Source organism: Procambarus clarkii, chromosome 13, assembly GCF_040958095.1.
Source record: "Procambarus clarkii isolate CNS0578487 chromosome 13, FALCON_Pclarkii_2.0, whole genome shotgun sequence".
In the NCBI taxonomy this organism is placed as follows: Eukaryota; Metazoa; Arthropoda; class Malacostraca; order Decapoda; family Cambaridae; genus Procambarus; species Procambarus clarkii.
In genome coordinates, this window is record NC_091162.1 from 8413353 (window position 1) to 8427519 (window position 14167).

Consider the following 14167-nt stretch of genomic DNA (forward strand, 5'->3'; position numbering starts at 1 on the left):
TGTCTTGTGGGTGTCTTGTGGTGTCTTGTGGTGTCTTGTGGTGTCTTGTGGTGTCTTGTCTTGTGAGTGTCTTGTGGTGTCTTGTGGTGTCTTGTGGTGTCTTGTGGTGTCTTGTGGTGTCTTGTCTTGTTGTGTTTTGTGGTGTCTTGTCTTGTGGTGTCTTGTGGTGTCTTGTCTTGTGGGTGTCTTGTGGTGTCTTGTGGGTGTCTTGTCTTGTGGTGTCTTGTGGTGTCTTGTGGTGTCTTGTCTTGTGGTGTCTTGTCTTGTGGGTGTCTTGTGGTGTCTTGTGGTGTCTTGTCTTGTGGTGTCTTGTGGTGTCTTGTCTTGTGGTGTCTTGTGGTGTCTTGTGAGTGTCTTGTCTTGTGGTGTCTTGTCTTGTGGGTGTCTTGTGGTGTCTTGTGGTGTCTTGTCTTGTGGTGTCATGTGGTGTCTTGTGAGTGTCTTGTCTTGTGGTGTCTTGTCTTGTGGGTGTCTTGTGGTGTCTTGTGGGTGTCTTGTCTTGTGGTGTCTTGTGGTGTCTTGTGAGTGTCTTGTCTTGTGGTGTCTTGTCTTGTGGGTGTCTTGTGGTGTCTTGTGGTGTCTTGTCTTGTGGTGTCTTGTGGTGTCTTGTCTTGTGGTGTCTTGTGGTGTCTTGTGGTGTCTTGTCTTGTGGGTGTCTTGTGGTGTCTTGTCTTGTGGTGTCTTGTGAGTGTCTTGTGGTGTCTTGTGGTGTCTTGTGGTGTCTTGTGGTGTCTTGTGGTGTCTTGTGGTGTCTTGTGGTGTCTTGTGGTGTCTTGTCTTGTGGGTGTCTTGTGAGTGTCTTGTCTTGTGGTGTCTTGTGAGTGTCTTGTGGTGTCTTGTGGTGTCTTGTGGTGTCTTGTGGTGTCTTGTGGTGTCTTGTGGTGTCTTGTCTTGTGGGTGTCTTGTGGTGTCTTGTGGTGTCTTGTGGGTGTCTTGTGGTGTCTTGTGGTGTCTTGTGGTGTCTTGTGGTGTCTTGTGGTGTCTTGTGGTGTCTTGTGGTGTCTTGTCTTGTGGTGTTTTGTGGTGTCTTGTCTTGTGGTGTCTTGTCTTGTGGGTGTCTTGTGGTGTCTTGTCTTGTGGTGTCTTGTCTTGTAAGTGTCTTGTCTTGTGGTGTCTTGTGGTGTCTTGTGGTGTCTTGTGGTGTCTTGTGGTGTCTTGTCTTGTGGTGTCTTGTGGTGTCTTGTCTTGTGGGTGTCTTGTGGTGTCTTGTCTTGTGGTGTCTTGTCTTGTGGTGTCTTGTGGTGTCTTGTGGTGTCTTGTCTTGTGGTGTCTTGTGGGTGTCTTGTCTTGTGAGTGTCTTGTCTTGTGGTGTCTTGTGGTGTCTTGTGGTGTCTTGTGGTGTCTTGTCTTGTGGTGTCTTGTGAGTCTCTTGTCTTGTGAGTGTCTTGTCTTGTGGTGTCTTGTGGTGTCTTGTGGTGTCTTGTCTTGTGGTGTCTTGTGGTGTCTTGTCTTGTGGTGTCTTGTCTTGTGGTGTCTTGTCTTGTGGTGTCTTGTCTTGTGAGTGTCTTGTATTGTGGTGTCTTGTCTTGTGGTGTCTTGTGGTGTCTTGTCTTGTGGGTGTCTTGTCTTGTGGTGTCTTGTCTTGTGGTGTCTTGTGGGTGTCTTGTCTTGTGGGTGTCTTGTCTTGTGGGTGTCTTGTCTTGTGGTGTCTTGTCTTGTGGTGTCTTGTCTTGTGGGTGTCTTGTCTTGTGGTGTCTTGTCTTGTGGTGTCTTGTGGTGTCTTGTGGTGTCTTGTCTTGTGGGTGTCTTGTCTTGTGGGTGTCTTGTCTTGTGGGTGTCTTGTCTTGTGGTGTCTTGTCTTGTGGGTGTCTTGTCTTGTGGTGTCTTGTCTTGTGGTGTCTTGTCTTGTGGTGTCTTGTCTTGTGGTGTCTTGTGGTGTCTTGTGGTGTCTTGTCTTGTGAGTGTCTTGTCTTGTTGTGTCTTGTCTTGTGGTGTCTTGTCTTGTGGTGTTTTGTGGGTGTCTTGTCTTGTGGTGTCTTGTCTTGTGGGTGTCTTGTGGTGTCTTGTCTTGTGGTGTTTTGTGGGTGTCTTGTCTTGTGGTGTCTTGTCTTGTGGTGTCTTGTGGTGTCTTGTTTTGTGGGTGTCTTGTCTTGTGGGTGTCTTGTGGTGTCTTGTCTTGTGGTGTCTTGTCTTGTGAGTGTCTTGTCTTGTGGGTGTCTTGTGGTGTCTTGTCTTGTGGGTGTCTTGTCTTGTGGTGTCTTGTCTTGTGGGTGTCTTGTCTTGTGAGTGTCTTGTCTTGTGAGTGTCTTGTCTTGTGGGTGTCTTGTCTTGTGGGTGTCTTGTCTTGTGGGTGTCTTGTCTTGTGAGTGTCTTGTCTTGTGAGTGTCTTGTCTTGTGGGTGTCTTGTCTTGTGAGTGTCTTGTCTTGTGGTGTTTTGTCTTGTGAGTGTCTTGTCTTGTGAGTGTCTTGTCTTGTGGGTGTCTTGTCTTGTGAGTGTCTTGTCTTGTGAGTGTCTTGTCTTGTGGGTGTCTTGTCTTGTGGGTGTCTTGTCTTGTGGTGTCTTGTGGTGTCTTGTCTTTTGGGTGTCTTGTCTTGAGGGTGTCTTGTCTTGTGGGTGTCTTGTCTTGTGGGTGTCTTGTGGTGTCTTGTCTCGTGAGTGTCTTGTCTCGTGGTGTCTTGTCTTGTGGTGTCTTGTTTTGTGGGTGTCTTGTCCTGTGGGTGTCTTGTCATGTGCTGTCTTGTCTTGTGGTGTCTTGTTTTGTGGGTGTCTTGTCTTGTGGGTGTCTTGTCTTGTGAGTGTCTTGTCTTGTGGGTGTCTTGTGGTGTCTTGTCTTGTGAGTGTCTTGTCTTGTGGGTGTCTTGTGGTGTCTTGTCTTGTGGTGTCTTGTCTTGTGAGTGTCTTGTCTTGTGGGTGTCTTGTGGTGTCTTGTCTTGTGGTGTCTTGTCTTGTGGTGTCTTGTGGTGTCTTGTCTTGTGGGTGTCTTTCTTTGAGTGTCTTGTCTTGTGGGTGTCTTGTCTTGTGGTGTCTTGTCTTGTCGTGTCTTGTGGTGTCTTGTCTTGTGGTGTCTTGTCTTGTGGTGTCTTGTCTTGTGGTGTCTTGTCTTGTGGTGTCTTGTCTTGTGGTGTCTTGTGGTGTCTTGTCTTGTGGTGTCTTGTCTTGTGAGCGTCTTGTCTTGTGGTGTCTTGTCTTGTGGGTGTCTTGTCTTGTGGTGTCTTGTCTTGTGGTGTCTTGTCTTGTGGGTGTCTTGTCTTGCTGGTGTCTTGTCTTGTGGTGTCTTGTCTTGTGAGTGTCTTGTCTTGTGGTGTCTTGTCTTGTGGGTGTCTTGTCTTGTGGTGTCTTGTCTTGTGGTGTCTTGTCTTGTGGGTGTCTTGTGGTGTCTTGTCTTGTGGGTGTCTTGTCTTGTGGTGTCTTGTGGTGTCTTATCTTGTGGTGTCTTGTGAGTGTCTTGTCTTGTGGTGTCTTGTCTTGTGGGTGTCTTGTCTTGTGGGTGTCTTGTCCTGTGGGTGTCTTGTCTTGTGGTGTCTTGTGGGTGTCTTGTCTTGTGGGTGTCTTGTCTTGTGGTGTCTTGTCTTGTGAGTGTCTTGTCTTGTGGGTGTCTTGTCTTGTGAGTGTCTTGTCTTGTGGTGTCTTGTCTTGTGAGTGTCTTGTCTTGTGGGTGTCTTGTCTTGTGGGTGTCTTGTCTTGTGGTGTCTTGTGGTGTCTTGTCTTGTGGGTGTCTTTCTTTGAGTGTCTTGTCTTGTGGTGTCTTGTCTTGTGGTGTCTTGTGGTGTCTTGTCTTGTGGGTGTCTTTCTTTGAGTGTCTTGTCTTGTGGGTGTCTTGTCTTGTGGTGTCTTGTCTTGTCGTGTCTTGTGGTGTCTTGTCTTGTGGTGTCTTGTCTTGTGGTGTCTTGTCTTGTGGTGTCTTGTCTTGTGGTGTCTTGTGGTGTCTTGTCTTGTGGTGTCTTGTCTTGTGAGCGTCTTGTCTTGTGGTGTCTTGTCTTGTGGGTGTCTTGTCTTGTGGTGTCTTGTCTTGTGGTGTCTTGTCTTGTGGGTGTCTTGTCTTGTGGGTGTCTTGTCTTGTGGTGTCTTGTCTTGTGAGTGTCTTGTCTTGTGGTGTCTTGTCTTGTGGGTGTCTTGTCTTGTGGTGTCTTGTCTTGTGGTGTCTTGTCTTGTGGGTGTCTTGTGGTGTCTTGTCTTGTGGGTGTCTTTCTTTGAGTGTCTTGTCTTGTGGGTGTCTTGTCTTGTGGTGTCTTGTGGTGTCTTGTGGGTGTCTTGTGAGTGTCTTGTCTTGTGGGTGTCTTGTCTTGTGGTGTCTTGTCTTGTGGGTGTCTTGTCTTGTGGTGTCTTGTCTTGTGGGTGTCTTGTCTTGTGAGTGTTTTGTCTTGTGGTGTCTTGTCTTGTGGGTGTCTTGTCTTGTGAGTGTCTTGTCTTGTGGGTGTCTTGTCTTGTGGTGTCTCGTGGTGTCTTGTGGGTGTCTTGTCTTGTGGGTGTCTTGTCTTGTGGTGTCTTGTCTTGTGAGTGTCTTGTCTTGTGGGTGTCTTGTCCTGTGGGTGTCTTGTCTTGTGGTGTCTTGTGGGTGTCTTGTCTTGTGGGTGTCTTGTCTTGTGGGTGTCTTGTCTTGTGGGTGTCTTGTCTTGTGAGTGTCTTGTCTTGTGGTGTCTTGTCTTGTGAGTGTCTTGTCTTGTGGGTGTCTTGTCTTGTGGGTGTCTTGTCCTGTGGGTGTCTTGTCCTGTGGGTGTCTTGTCTTGTGGTGTCTTGTCTTGTGGTGTCTTGTGGGTGTCTTGTGGTGTCTTGTGGGTGTCTTGTGGTGTCTTGTGGGTGTCTTGTGGTGTCTTGTCTTGTGGTGTCGTGTCTTGTGAGTGTCTTGTCTTGTGGTGTCTTGTGGTGTCTTGTCTTGTGGTGTCTTGTCTTGTGAGTGTCTTGTCTTGTGGGTGTCTTGTGGTGTCTTGTGGTGTCTTGGGGTGTCTTGTGGTGTCTTGTCGTGTGAGTGTCTTGTCTTGTGGGTGTCTTGTCTTGAGGGTTTCTTGTCTTGTGGGTGTCTTGTGGTGTCTTGTGGTGTCTTGGGGTGTCTTGTCTTGTGGTGTCGTGTCTTGTGAGTGTCTTGTCTTGTGGTGTCTTGTGGTGTCTTGTCTTGTGGTGTCTTGTCTTGTGAGTGTCTTGTCTTGTGGGTGTCTTGTGGTGTCTTGTCTTGTGGTGTCTTGTCTTGTGGTGTCTTGTCTTGTGGTGTCTTGTCTTGTGGTGTCTTGTCTTGTGGGTGTCTTGTGGTGTCTTGTGGTGTCTTGTCTTGTGGTGTCGTGTCTTGTGAGTGTCTTGTCTTGTGGTGTCTTGTGGTGTCTTGTCTTGTGGTGTCTTGTCTTGTGGTGTCTTGTCTTGTGGGTGTCTTGTGGTGTCTTGTGGGTGTCTTGTGGTGTCTTGTCTTGTGGGTGTCTTGTCTTGTGGGTGTCTTGTCTTGTGAGTGTCTTGTCTTGTGGTGTCTTGTGGTGTCTTGTCTTGTGGTGTCTTGTCTTGTGGTGTCTTGTCTTGTGGGTGTCTTGTGGTGTCTTGTGGGTGTCTTGTGGTGTCTTGTCTTGTGGGTGTCTTGTCTTGTGGTGTCTTGTCTTGTGAGTGTCTTGTCTTGTGGTGTCTTGTCTTGTGGTGTCTTGTCTTGTGGTGTCTTGTCTTGTGAGTGTCTTGTCTTGTGGTGTCTTGTCTTGTGGTGTCTTGTCTTGTGGTGTCTTGTCTTGTGGTGTCTTGTGGTGTCTTGTGAGTGTCTTGTCTTGTGAGTGTCTTGTCTTGTGGGTGTCTTGTCTTGTGGTGTCTTGTCTTGTGAGTGTCTTGTCTTGTGGTGTCTTGTCTTGTGGGTGTCTTGTCTTGTGGTGTCTTAAGAACATAAGAAGAACATAAGAACAAAGGTAACTGCAGAAGGCCTATTGGCCCATACGAGGCAGCTCCTATCTATAACCACCTAATCCCACTCATAAACATGTCCAACCCACGCTTGAAACAATCGAGGGACACCATCTCCACCACGTTACGTAGTAATTGGTTCCACAAATCAACAACCCTGTTACCGAACCAGTATTTACCCAAGTCTTTCCTAAATCTAAACTTATCCAATTTATACCCTTTGTTTCGTGTTCTGTCTTGTGTTGATACTTTTAATACCCTATTAATATCCCCTGTGTTGTGTCCATTCATCCACTTGTAAACCTCTATCATATCACCCTTAACTCTTCACCTTTCCAGTGAATGCAATTTAAGCTTTGTTAATCTTTCTTCATATGAAAAATTTCTAATTTGGGGAATTAACTTAGTCATCCTACGCTGGACACGTTCAAGTGAATTTATATCCATTCCATAGTACGGCGACCAAAACTGAACTGCATAATCTAAATGGGGCCTAACCAGAGCAAGATATAGCTGAAGAACCACACCAGGTGTCTTATTTTTTTTTTTATTAAGAAATGAGGTACATCTGTATTAGTGCAGCTACCCTTGACTATATGAAGTGGAGTACAATGTGTCAAAAAAAAAAAAGCTAACTAGGTGATGCTAAAAAATCCCCATCACATAGGATGGTTAGTCATACAGAGGCATGTGATAAGCAGTCTGCACTGGCAGACTCCGGATGCATTTTGAGGATAACAACACAAGATTGAATAAGGTAGCAGTGGTAATACAAGTCCCCATCTCGCAGGATGGTTAGTCATACAGAGCCATGTGTTTAATAGCCTGCACTGGCAAATTTTGGGTATACTGTGAGGATATCTTCAGGAGTACGAGAGTGAATAAAGTAATTGCAAAGTTCCAGGTACCTCATGCCAACTGGTCTGAAAGGTCTAATAACTGGGCATTCAGTGATGTAGTGCGGGAGATCGTGCCGTAGTTCCTGCTCACAGAGTTTGCAACTGAAGTGCTCAGGATTGGGAGATCCGTAACCTGCAGCCACCTGCCACAGGTAACGGTAACCCAACCTGATCCTTGCAACCACTGTGTCGCACAGTCTAGTGGACGTTTTGTGCTGTCCATAGATGTAGGTTTCAGATCTGAACAAATCATAGCTTTTTATACTAGTACTTTCAGGTCGTTAGGAGTCATTAAGTTCTTCCTTTCAAATCTGAATGTTTGGACCAATACAGTTTTGACAGCAGAGATGGGGATACCTAGATCTAATTCATCTTCAAACTTGTTACACACTAATTTGGCTGCAATGTCTGTCTCATTATGATGGATTATATTTATGTGTGAAGGTATCCATACAAAGCAGATTTGAGACCCTTTACTCTGTGCATCAATTAGATCATTTATAATTGGGAGTATGAGGTTCTTGCTGTTGATCTTCCAAGAGAAGTTTTCGATTGCTTGAAGAGCAGACTTTGAATCACAGAATATTATTCCTCCTCCAATGTTTTTTAATGTACTGGTAGCTAGGTGTAATGGTGCTAGTTCTGCTTGTGTGGAGGTCAGCCAGTTGTTTAACCTGACACTGACAGTCTTTGTGCAAATATTATTTCTATAAAACCTACATGCCGCTGCAGTCCGTCCAATAGAGGATTGGACTGGGCCGTCGGTGTAGACACAGTGCTCGTGAGATCTTAAACTCTCGATGGAGGAGGTAATTGTTTCAAGAGTGACAGCTTGGGGAAGTGCAAGATTCTCATTATCTTTCTTGGTGACAGGTGTGTATGATACTTGAATGGTGGGGTACAGATAAAGAGGAATATCAGAGACAGGTAGATTGCATTTCAAAGGAATGTTAAGTTTAATGAGATTGTAAGTATTGTTGCTCAGCCAATTATCATAAAAGGAGTGAGTTGGTATGTCGGCACCAGTCAAAAGGGTGTTAACAGCACTAAATAATTTGTCTCTGAGCAATGCAGGAGATGTAGGATCGCTCATAACTTTAAGACAAAAGGTAGTGTTAACTTGCATTATTCTCTCTAGTATGGTTGGAAGTTTCAGTTCTTCCCTCATGTTGATGATTCTTGTGCATCTTGGGGCACCAAGAATTATCCTCATGGCTTCATTCTGTACTACTTCAAGTTTCTCCAACACAGAAGAGGGGAAATTAATTAAGTGCAGAGCATTATAATCAACGAGAGATCTAAGGAACATCATATAGAATAGTCTAGCATATTTAATATTGATACCAATATTCTTACCAGTAAGTGTTCTCAATGGTTTTAGTCTTTCTTTTAACCTACGGTGTAGATCATTTACAATGTCACTGTTAATACCAACTCCAAGGTATTTGTGCTGCCCACACGTTTCAATGTTCTGGTTGTTGACCTTGAAAGTTATTGGGACATGAGTATTCTCTTGGGGATGGAGAACTCTGGATTTAGTTATAGAGATAACAAGACCACATTCAATGCTTTTAGCAGCGAATGAATCAAGTAGAGCTTGCAGTCTAGTTTGGGAATTTGCAACAATGCATATATCATCGGCATAACAAATGACGGCTTCGTCAGGTAGTGTAGGAATATCAATTGTTAATTTATGCATCAGAACATTGAACAGTGTGGGACTTAGCACTCCACCCTGGGGTGTACCCAACTCAAAGGTGCACAGAGTTTACTTTTGACCCCCTTGAAAAGGACTGAGGCGGTTCTGTTACTCAGATAACCCCTGAGCCATGTCAACAGTCTTCCCTTAACTCCAAAAGAGGCTAGCTGTTCTAGGATTATTTCTCTGTTTACTGTATCAAAAGCAGTTTGGAGATCAATAAATGCCGCCTGAGAGTTTGGTCCCTCTCTGATAAAATACTCAGCAAAGCAAGTTTGTGTGCTTCTTCCAGGAAGGAAACCATACAGGTTAGGGGCAAGGTGGGGCTTGATTTGAAACATTAGTCTGTCGAGAATAATTCTCTCAAGAACTTTACACATGCACGACGTCAGAGAAATGGGTCTAAATTTTTGTGAATTAGGCTTGGGTATGGGTATTATGAGTCCGTGTCCAGCGGTCAGGTAAAACACCCTGCCTTAGACTTTGATTAAACAATTCTAGCAAAGGGCTATTTGGCAGCTCAGCAAGTACTCTCAAGGTGTTGTATGTGATGCCATCCTCTCCAGGAGAGGTAGCCTTACCTTTCTTGAGTGCATTTTAAATTTCAAAGGGGGTTATGCCATAGTTATCATCAGGCCCTATTTCACTACAGGCAATTTCAATATTGAAGTTACGATTCATTTTGGTACTAGCCAGATAGTTTTGCACATCTAGGGGCAGGCTGCTTATACTAGCAGTGCTTGCATATTGCTGAAGCAGCATGTCGGCATAGTCTACAGGTGAATGGTGATCAAGTTGACGACTGCTAGGTCGAGAAATCTTTTAATTTTATTCCACATTTGGGATGAGGATGTTGCATGATTGATGCCTTGCAGAAACTGTTCCCAGTGCTGGTTATACACCTGTTCCTTTAGCTCTGATCTCCTACCCTCTCAGGGTAGGGGCCCCCCCCCCCTCCCTCCTCAACATATCCTTGCCATGTAGGGGAGTCCTCCCTCCCTCCTCTACATAACCTACATACTCCCATCTATCTATTTTTTCTATCTACACACAGGATTAACTCTACGGCACATACTCATACATATTCATCTAGTACTACTACTATTCCTCTTCTCCTCTTCCTTTACTCTCCCTACATGACCACATACAACCACATAGCCTCCCGCCCCCCACTCCAACACAACCTTCGGTCAAAGGCCCCGCGCACCCTGATGCCATGCGCCGCCAAACGCCCGGGGAACCCCCCAAAACATCATGCGTCTATGTACCTGTGCCCCACCTGAGCAGGGGAGCCTAATGAGCTCACATGCTCAGGTGCTGCGGACGGTCGTAGGCGTACTTTACACTACTGGAACATCCCTCATTCTTGTGGCCTGCTTGACGTGTTGATACATGAATGTATCCAGAATGAGGCTTACAAATCGGCCTGGATTTACAAATGTGAGAGAGAGAGAGAGAGAGAGAGAGAGAGAGAGAGAGAGAGAGAGAGAGAGAGAGAGAGAGAGAGAGAGAGAGAGAGAGAGAGAGTGAGAGAGAGAGAGAGAGAGAGAGAGAGAGAGAGAGAGAGAGAGAGAGAGAGAGAGAGAGAGAGAGAGAGAGAGAGAGAGAGAGAGAGAGAGAGACAGAGAGAGAGACAGAGAGAGAGAGAGAGAGAGAGAGAGAGAGAGAGAGAGAGAGAGAGAGAGAGAGAGAGAGAGAGAGAGAGAGAGAGAGAGAGAGAGAGAAAGAGAATGAGAATATGTTTACTAAAAACAATCTTCACTACACACTATCTTCAGTACGCATTATCATCACTAAAAAAAAAAAAATCATTCCAAAAAAACAATTTTTACTAAAAAATAATATTTACTAAAACAATCTTTACCAAAAAAAATCAATCTTCACTATAAAACAATCTTCACCTCACACGTTCATTACTAAAAACAATCTTTACTAAAAACAATCTTTACTAAAAACAATCTTTACTAAAAACAATCTTTACTAAAAAACAATCTTTACTAAAAACAATCTTTACTAAAAAACAATCTTTACTAAAAACAATCTTTACTAAAAACAATCTTTACTAAAAACAATCTTTACTAAAAACAATCTTTACTAAAAAACAATCTTTACTAAAAACAATCTTTACTAAAAACAATCTTTACTAAAAACAATCTTTACTAAAAAACAATCTTTACTAAAAACAATCTTTACTAAAAACAATCTTTACTAAAAACAATCTTTACTAAAAAACAATCTTTACTAAAAAACAATCTTTACTAAAAATAATCTTTACTGAAAACAATCTTTACTTAAAACAATCTTTACTAAAAACAATCTTTACTAAAAACAATCTTTACTAAAAAACAATCTTTACTAAAAACAATCTTTACTAAAAACAATCTTTACTAAAAACAATCTTTACTAAAAAACAATCTTTACTAAAAAACAATCTTTACTAAAAACAATCTTTACTTAAAACAATCTTTACTAAAAAACAATCTTTACTAAAAACAATCTTTACTAAAAACAATCTTTACCAAAAAAAATCAATCTTCACTATAAAACAATCTTACCTCACAAGATCATTACTAAAAACAATCTTTACGATAAACTGTCTATACTAAAAAACAATCTTCACTACACACTACTGTCACTAAAAAACAATCTTTACTAAAACGATATTTACTATGAAACAATCTTTACTAAAAACAATCTACACTACACATGATCTTCACTAAAATCAATCTTCACTACACACTATGGTCACTAAAAACAATCTTTACTAAAACAATCTTTACTAGAAAACAATCTTTACTAAAAAAAACAATTTTCACTACACACGATCTTCACTACACATAATCTTCCTTAAAAACAATCTTCACTACACAATCTTCAATAAAAAACAATCTTTACTAAAAACAATCTTCACCTCACACGATCTTTGCTAAAAAAAATACAATCATCACTACACACACACACACACACACACACACACACACACACACACACACACACACACACACACACACACACACAGAAAATTCAGAGGTATACCATCAGACTCGTCCCGGAACTGAGAGGTATGAGCTACGAGGAAAGGCTAAAGGAGCTAAACATCACATCTCTGGTAAACAGAGGAGTAAGGGGAGACATGATAACCACCTACAAAATTCTTAGGGGAATTGACAGGGTGGTCAAAGACAAACTCTTTAGCACGGGTGGGACACGAACAAGGGGACACAGGTGGACGCTGAGAACCCACATGAGCCACAGAGACGTTAGAAAAAACTTTTTCAGTGTCAGAGTAGTTAACAGGTGGAATGCATTAGGAAGTGATGTGGTGAAGGCTGACTCCATACACAGTTTCAAGTGTAGATATGATAGAGCCCAACAGGCTCAGGAACCTGTACACCAGTTGATTGACGGTTGAGAGGCGGGACCAAAGAGCCAGAGCTCAACCCCCGAAAACACAACTAGGTGAGTACAATGTTCACTGCACACGATCTTAACTAAAAACAACCTCCACTCAGTGGTCACTAAAACAAGCTCCACTCAGTGGTCACTAAAACAACCTCCACTCAGTGGTCACTAAAACAACCTCCACTCAGTGGTCACTAAAACAACCTCCACTCAATGGTCACTAAAACAACCTCCACTCAGTGGTCACTAAAACAACCTCCACTCAGTGGTCACTAAAACAACCTCCACTCAATGGTCACTAAAACAACCTCCACTCAACGGTCACTAAAACAACCTCCACTCAGTGGTCACTAAAACAACCTCCACTCAGTGGTCACTAAAACAACCTCCACTCAATGGTCACTAAAACAACCTCCACTCAGTGGTCACTAAAACAACCTCCACTCAATGGTCACTAAAACAACCTCCACTCAGTGGTCACTAAAACAACCTCCACTCAATGGTCACTAAAACAACCTCCACTCAGTGGTCACTAAAACAACCTCCACTCAATGGTCACTAAAACAACCTCCACTCAGTGGTCACTAAAACAACCTCCACTCAGTGGTCACTAAAACAACCTCCACTCAGTGGTCACTAAAACAACCTCCACTCAATGGTCACTAAAACAACCTCCACTCAGTGGTCACTAAAACAACCTCCACTCAGTGGTCACTAAAACAACCTCCACTCAATGGTCACTAAAACAACCTCCACTCAGTGGTCACTAAAACAACCTCCACTCAGTGGTCACTAAAACAAGCTCCTCGAAGATCACAACAAAACAATGGAGCCTTGTTGATGAGTCTGGCTGAGCCTATTCACGATACCCTGACGATCACGATACTCTTCAGATCGGTAACACATCTCTCGCTGCCTCATTCACTCGTCCACTCCTGCGATGTATCACATTGTATCACATTGTATCACAAGGTGGATTTCCTGTGGATTTTCTTCACTGGAAATCCACCTTCAACAGCTGCTACTATGCAGGCATTTCTCTGCTAACATTCCAAGGAGGAAAGAACTCCTCTTGAGCTCACCACTTGCTAATTCTCGACGCATGAGTAACTGAGAGTGAAGGTTCCATAACCCGCCGGAGAACATTACACAGTCCCAACAGTTAGGGGTGCGAACCTAACTATTCTGTACCAAGTAACCCCTAATACACAGACAAATAAGCCTAATTACAACAAAATACCAAGTTTCCTACATTAGTTCCACTCCCAATATTAACATAATCACATAACTGCTGCTGAGAATTACAGTCGGATTTCGAAAGATAAATACCTCATTCAAAATGAATTCTACTGCAAGGTCATTTATCTGTGTTGTGTTGGTGGTAATTTTTGTGGGATTACACCTGTGGCTGTAAGGCTGGGAAGGCTAAACGGCCACCCACCTCCGTCTACTGCGCGAGTAGACTCTGGCCTGGCGCAGTGAAAAGTCTAGAGTGTCTGCAATCGTAAGGAGGTTGGTAGCAGGAGTTCATTTGATCACACCTGAACCAGTCTGCGACTTAAATTTATTTTCTAATGAAGAACTGAGCCCATTGCTAAACTGGTCGCCTCTCGTAGGCCCCGTCATGAGATAACACCAGATGTCCCCGAAGGTGGAGGGCTTGAAGACCTTCCTGGAACTCGTGGGAGAAATTCCTGTCAGCGCTCCCATGACAGGCTGGTGGCCTCTGGCGCTCTTACTAGTTCTTACTGTTGGTATGATGATATTCATCTATCTTCAATGTCCAGACTCCTCTGTAACCTCTGTAGCTGTCGAGGACAACCCCACTGATACAACCGTAGTGGACTAGGGCAACCCCACTGATACAACCATCGTTGTCCAGCCCAACCCCGAACTCGCAAAAAGAACCCGACTGCCCAACTCTTTGACCGCCAGTGATGGTCATCTCTGCTTTACCGCCAGTGTGGATGAACCTCATCATGGCTCCTCCATCACTGATAATGATGGCGGCTCCACCAGTGATGGCGGCGGCTCCACCAGTGATGGCGGCGGCTCCACCAGTGATGGCGGCGGCTCCACCAGTGATGGCGGCGGCTCCACCAGTGATGGCGGCGGCTCCGCCAGTGATGGCGGCGGCTCCACCAGTGATGGCGGCGGCTCCACCAGTGATGGCGGCGGCTCCACCAGTGATGGGGGCGGCTCCACCAGTGATGGGGGCGGCTCCACCAGTGATGGCGGCGGCTCCACCAATGATGGCGGCGGCTCCACCTGTGATGGCGGCGGCTCCACCAGTGATGGCGGCGGCTCCACCAGTGATGGCGGCGGCTCCACCAGTGATGGCGGCTCCACCGGATCGTAATG

At 44.4% G+C, this 14167-nt stretch overlaps 1 protein-coding gene across 1 annotated transcript in view; it reads left to right on the forward strand.

The window, feature by feature from the left end:
• Positions 1-14165, forward strand: part of LOC123749522 (loricrin-like) — a 32088-nt gene extending 17923 nt beyond the window's left edge. The window contains exon 2 of the mRNA XM_045731617.2: positions 13742-14165. Coding sequence (XP_045587573.2) covers positions 13742-14165 — 424 coding nt within the window. The remainder of the gene's footprint in view (positions 1-13741) is intronic.
• The last annotated feature ends 2 nt before the right edge of the window (positions 14166-14167 follow it).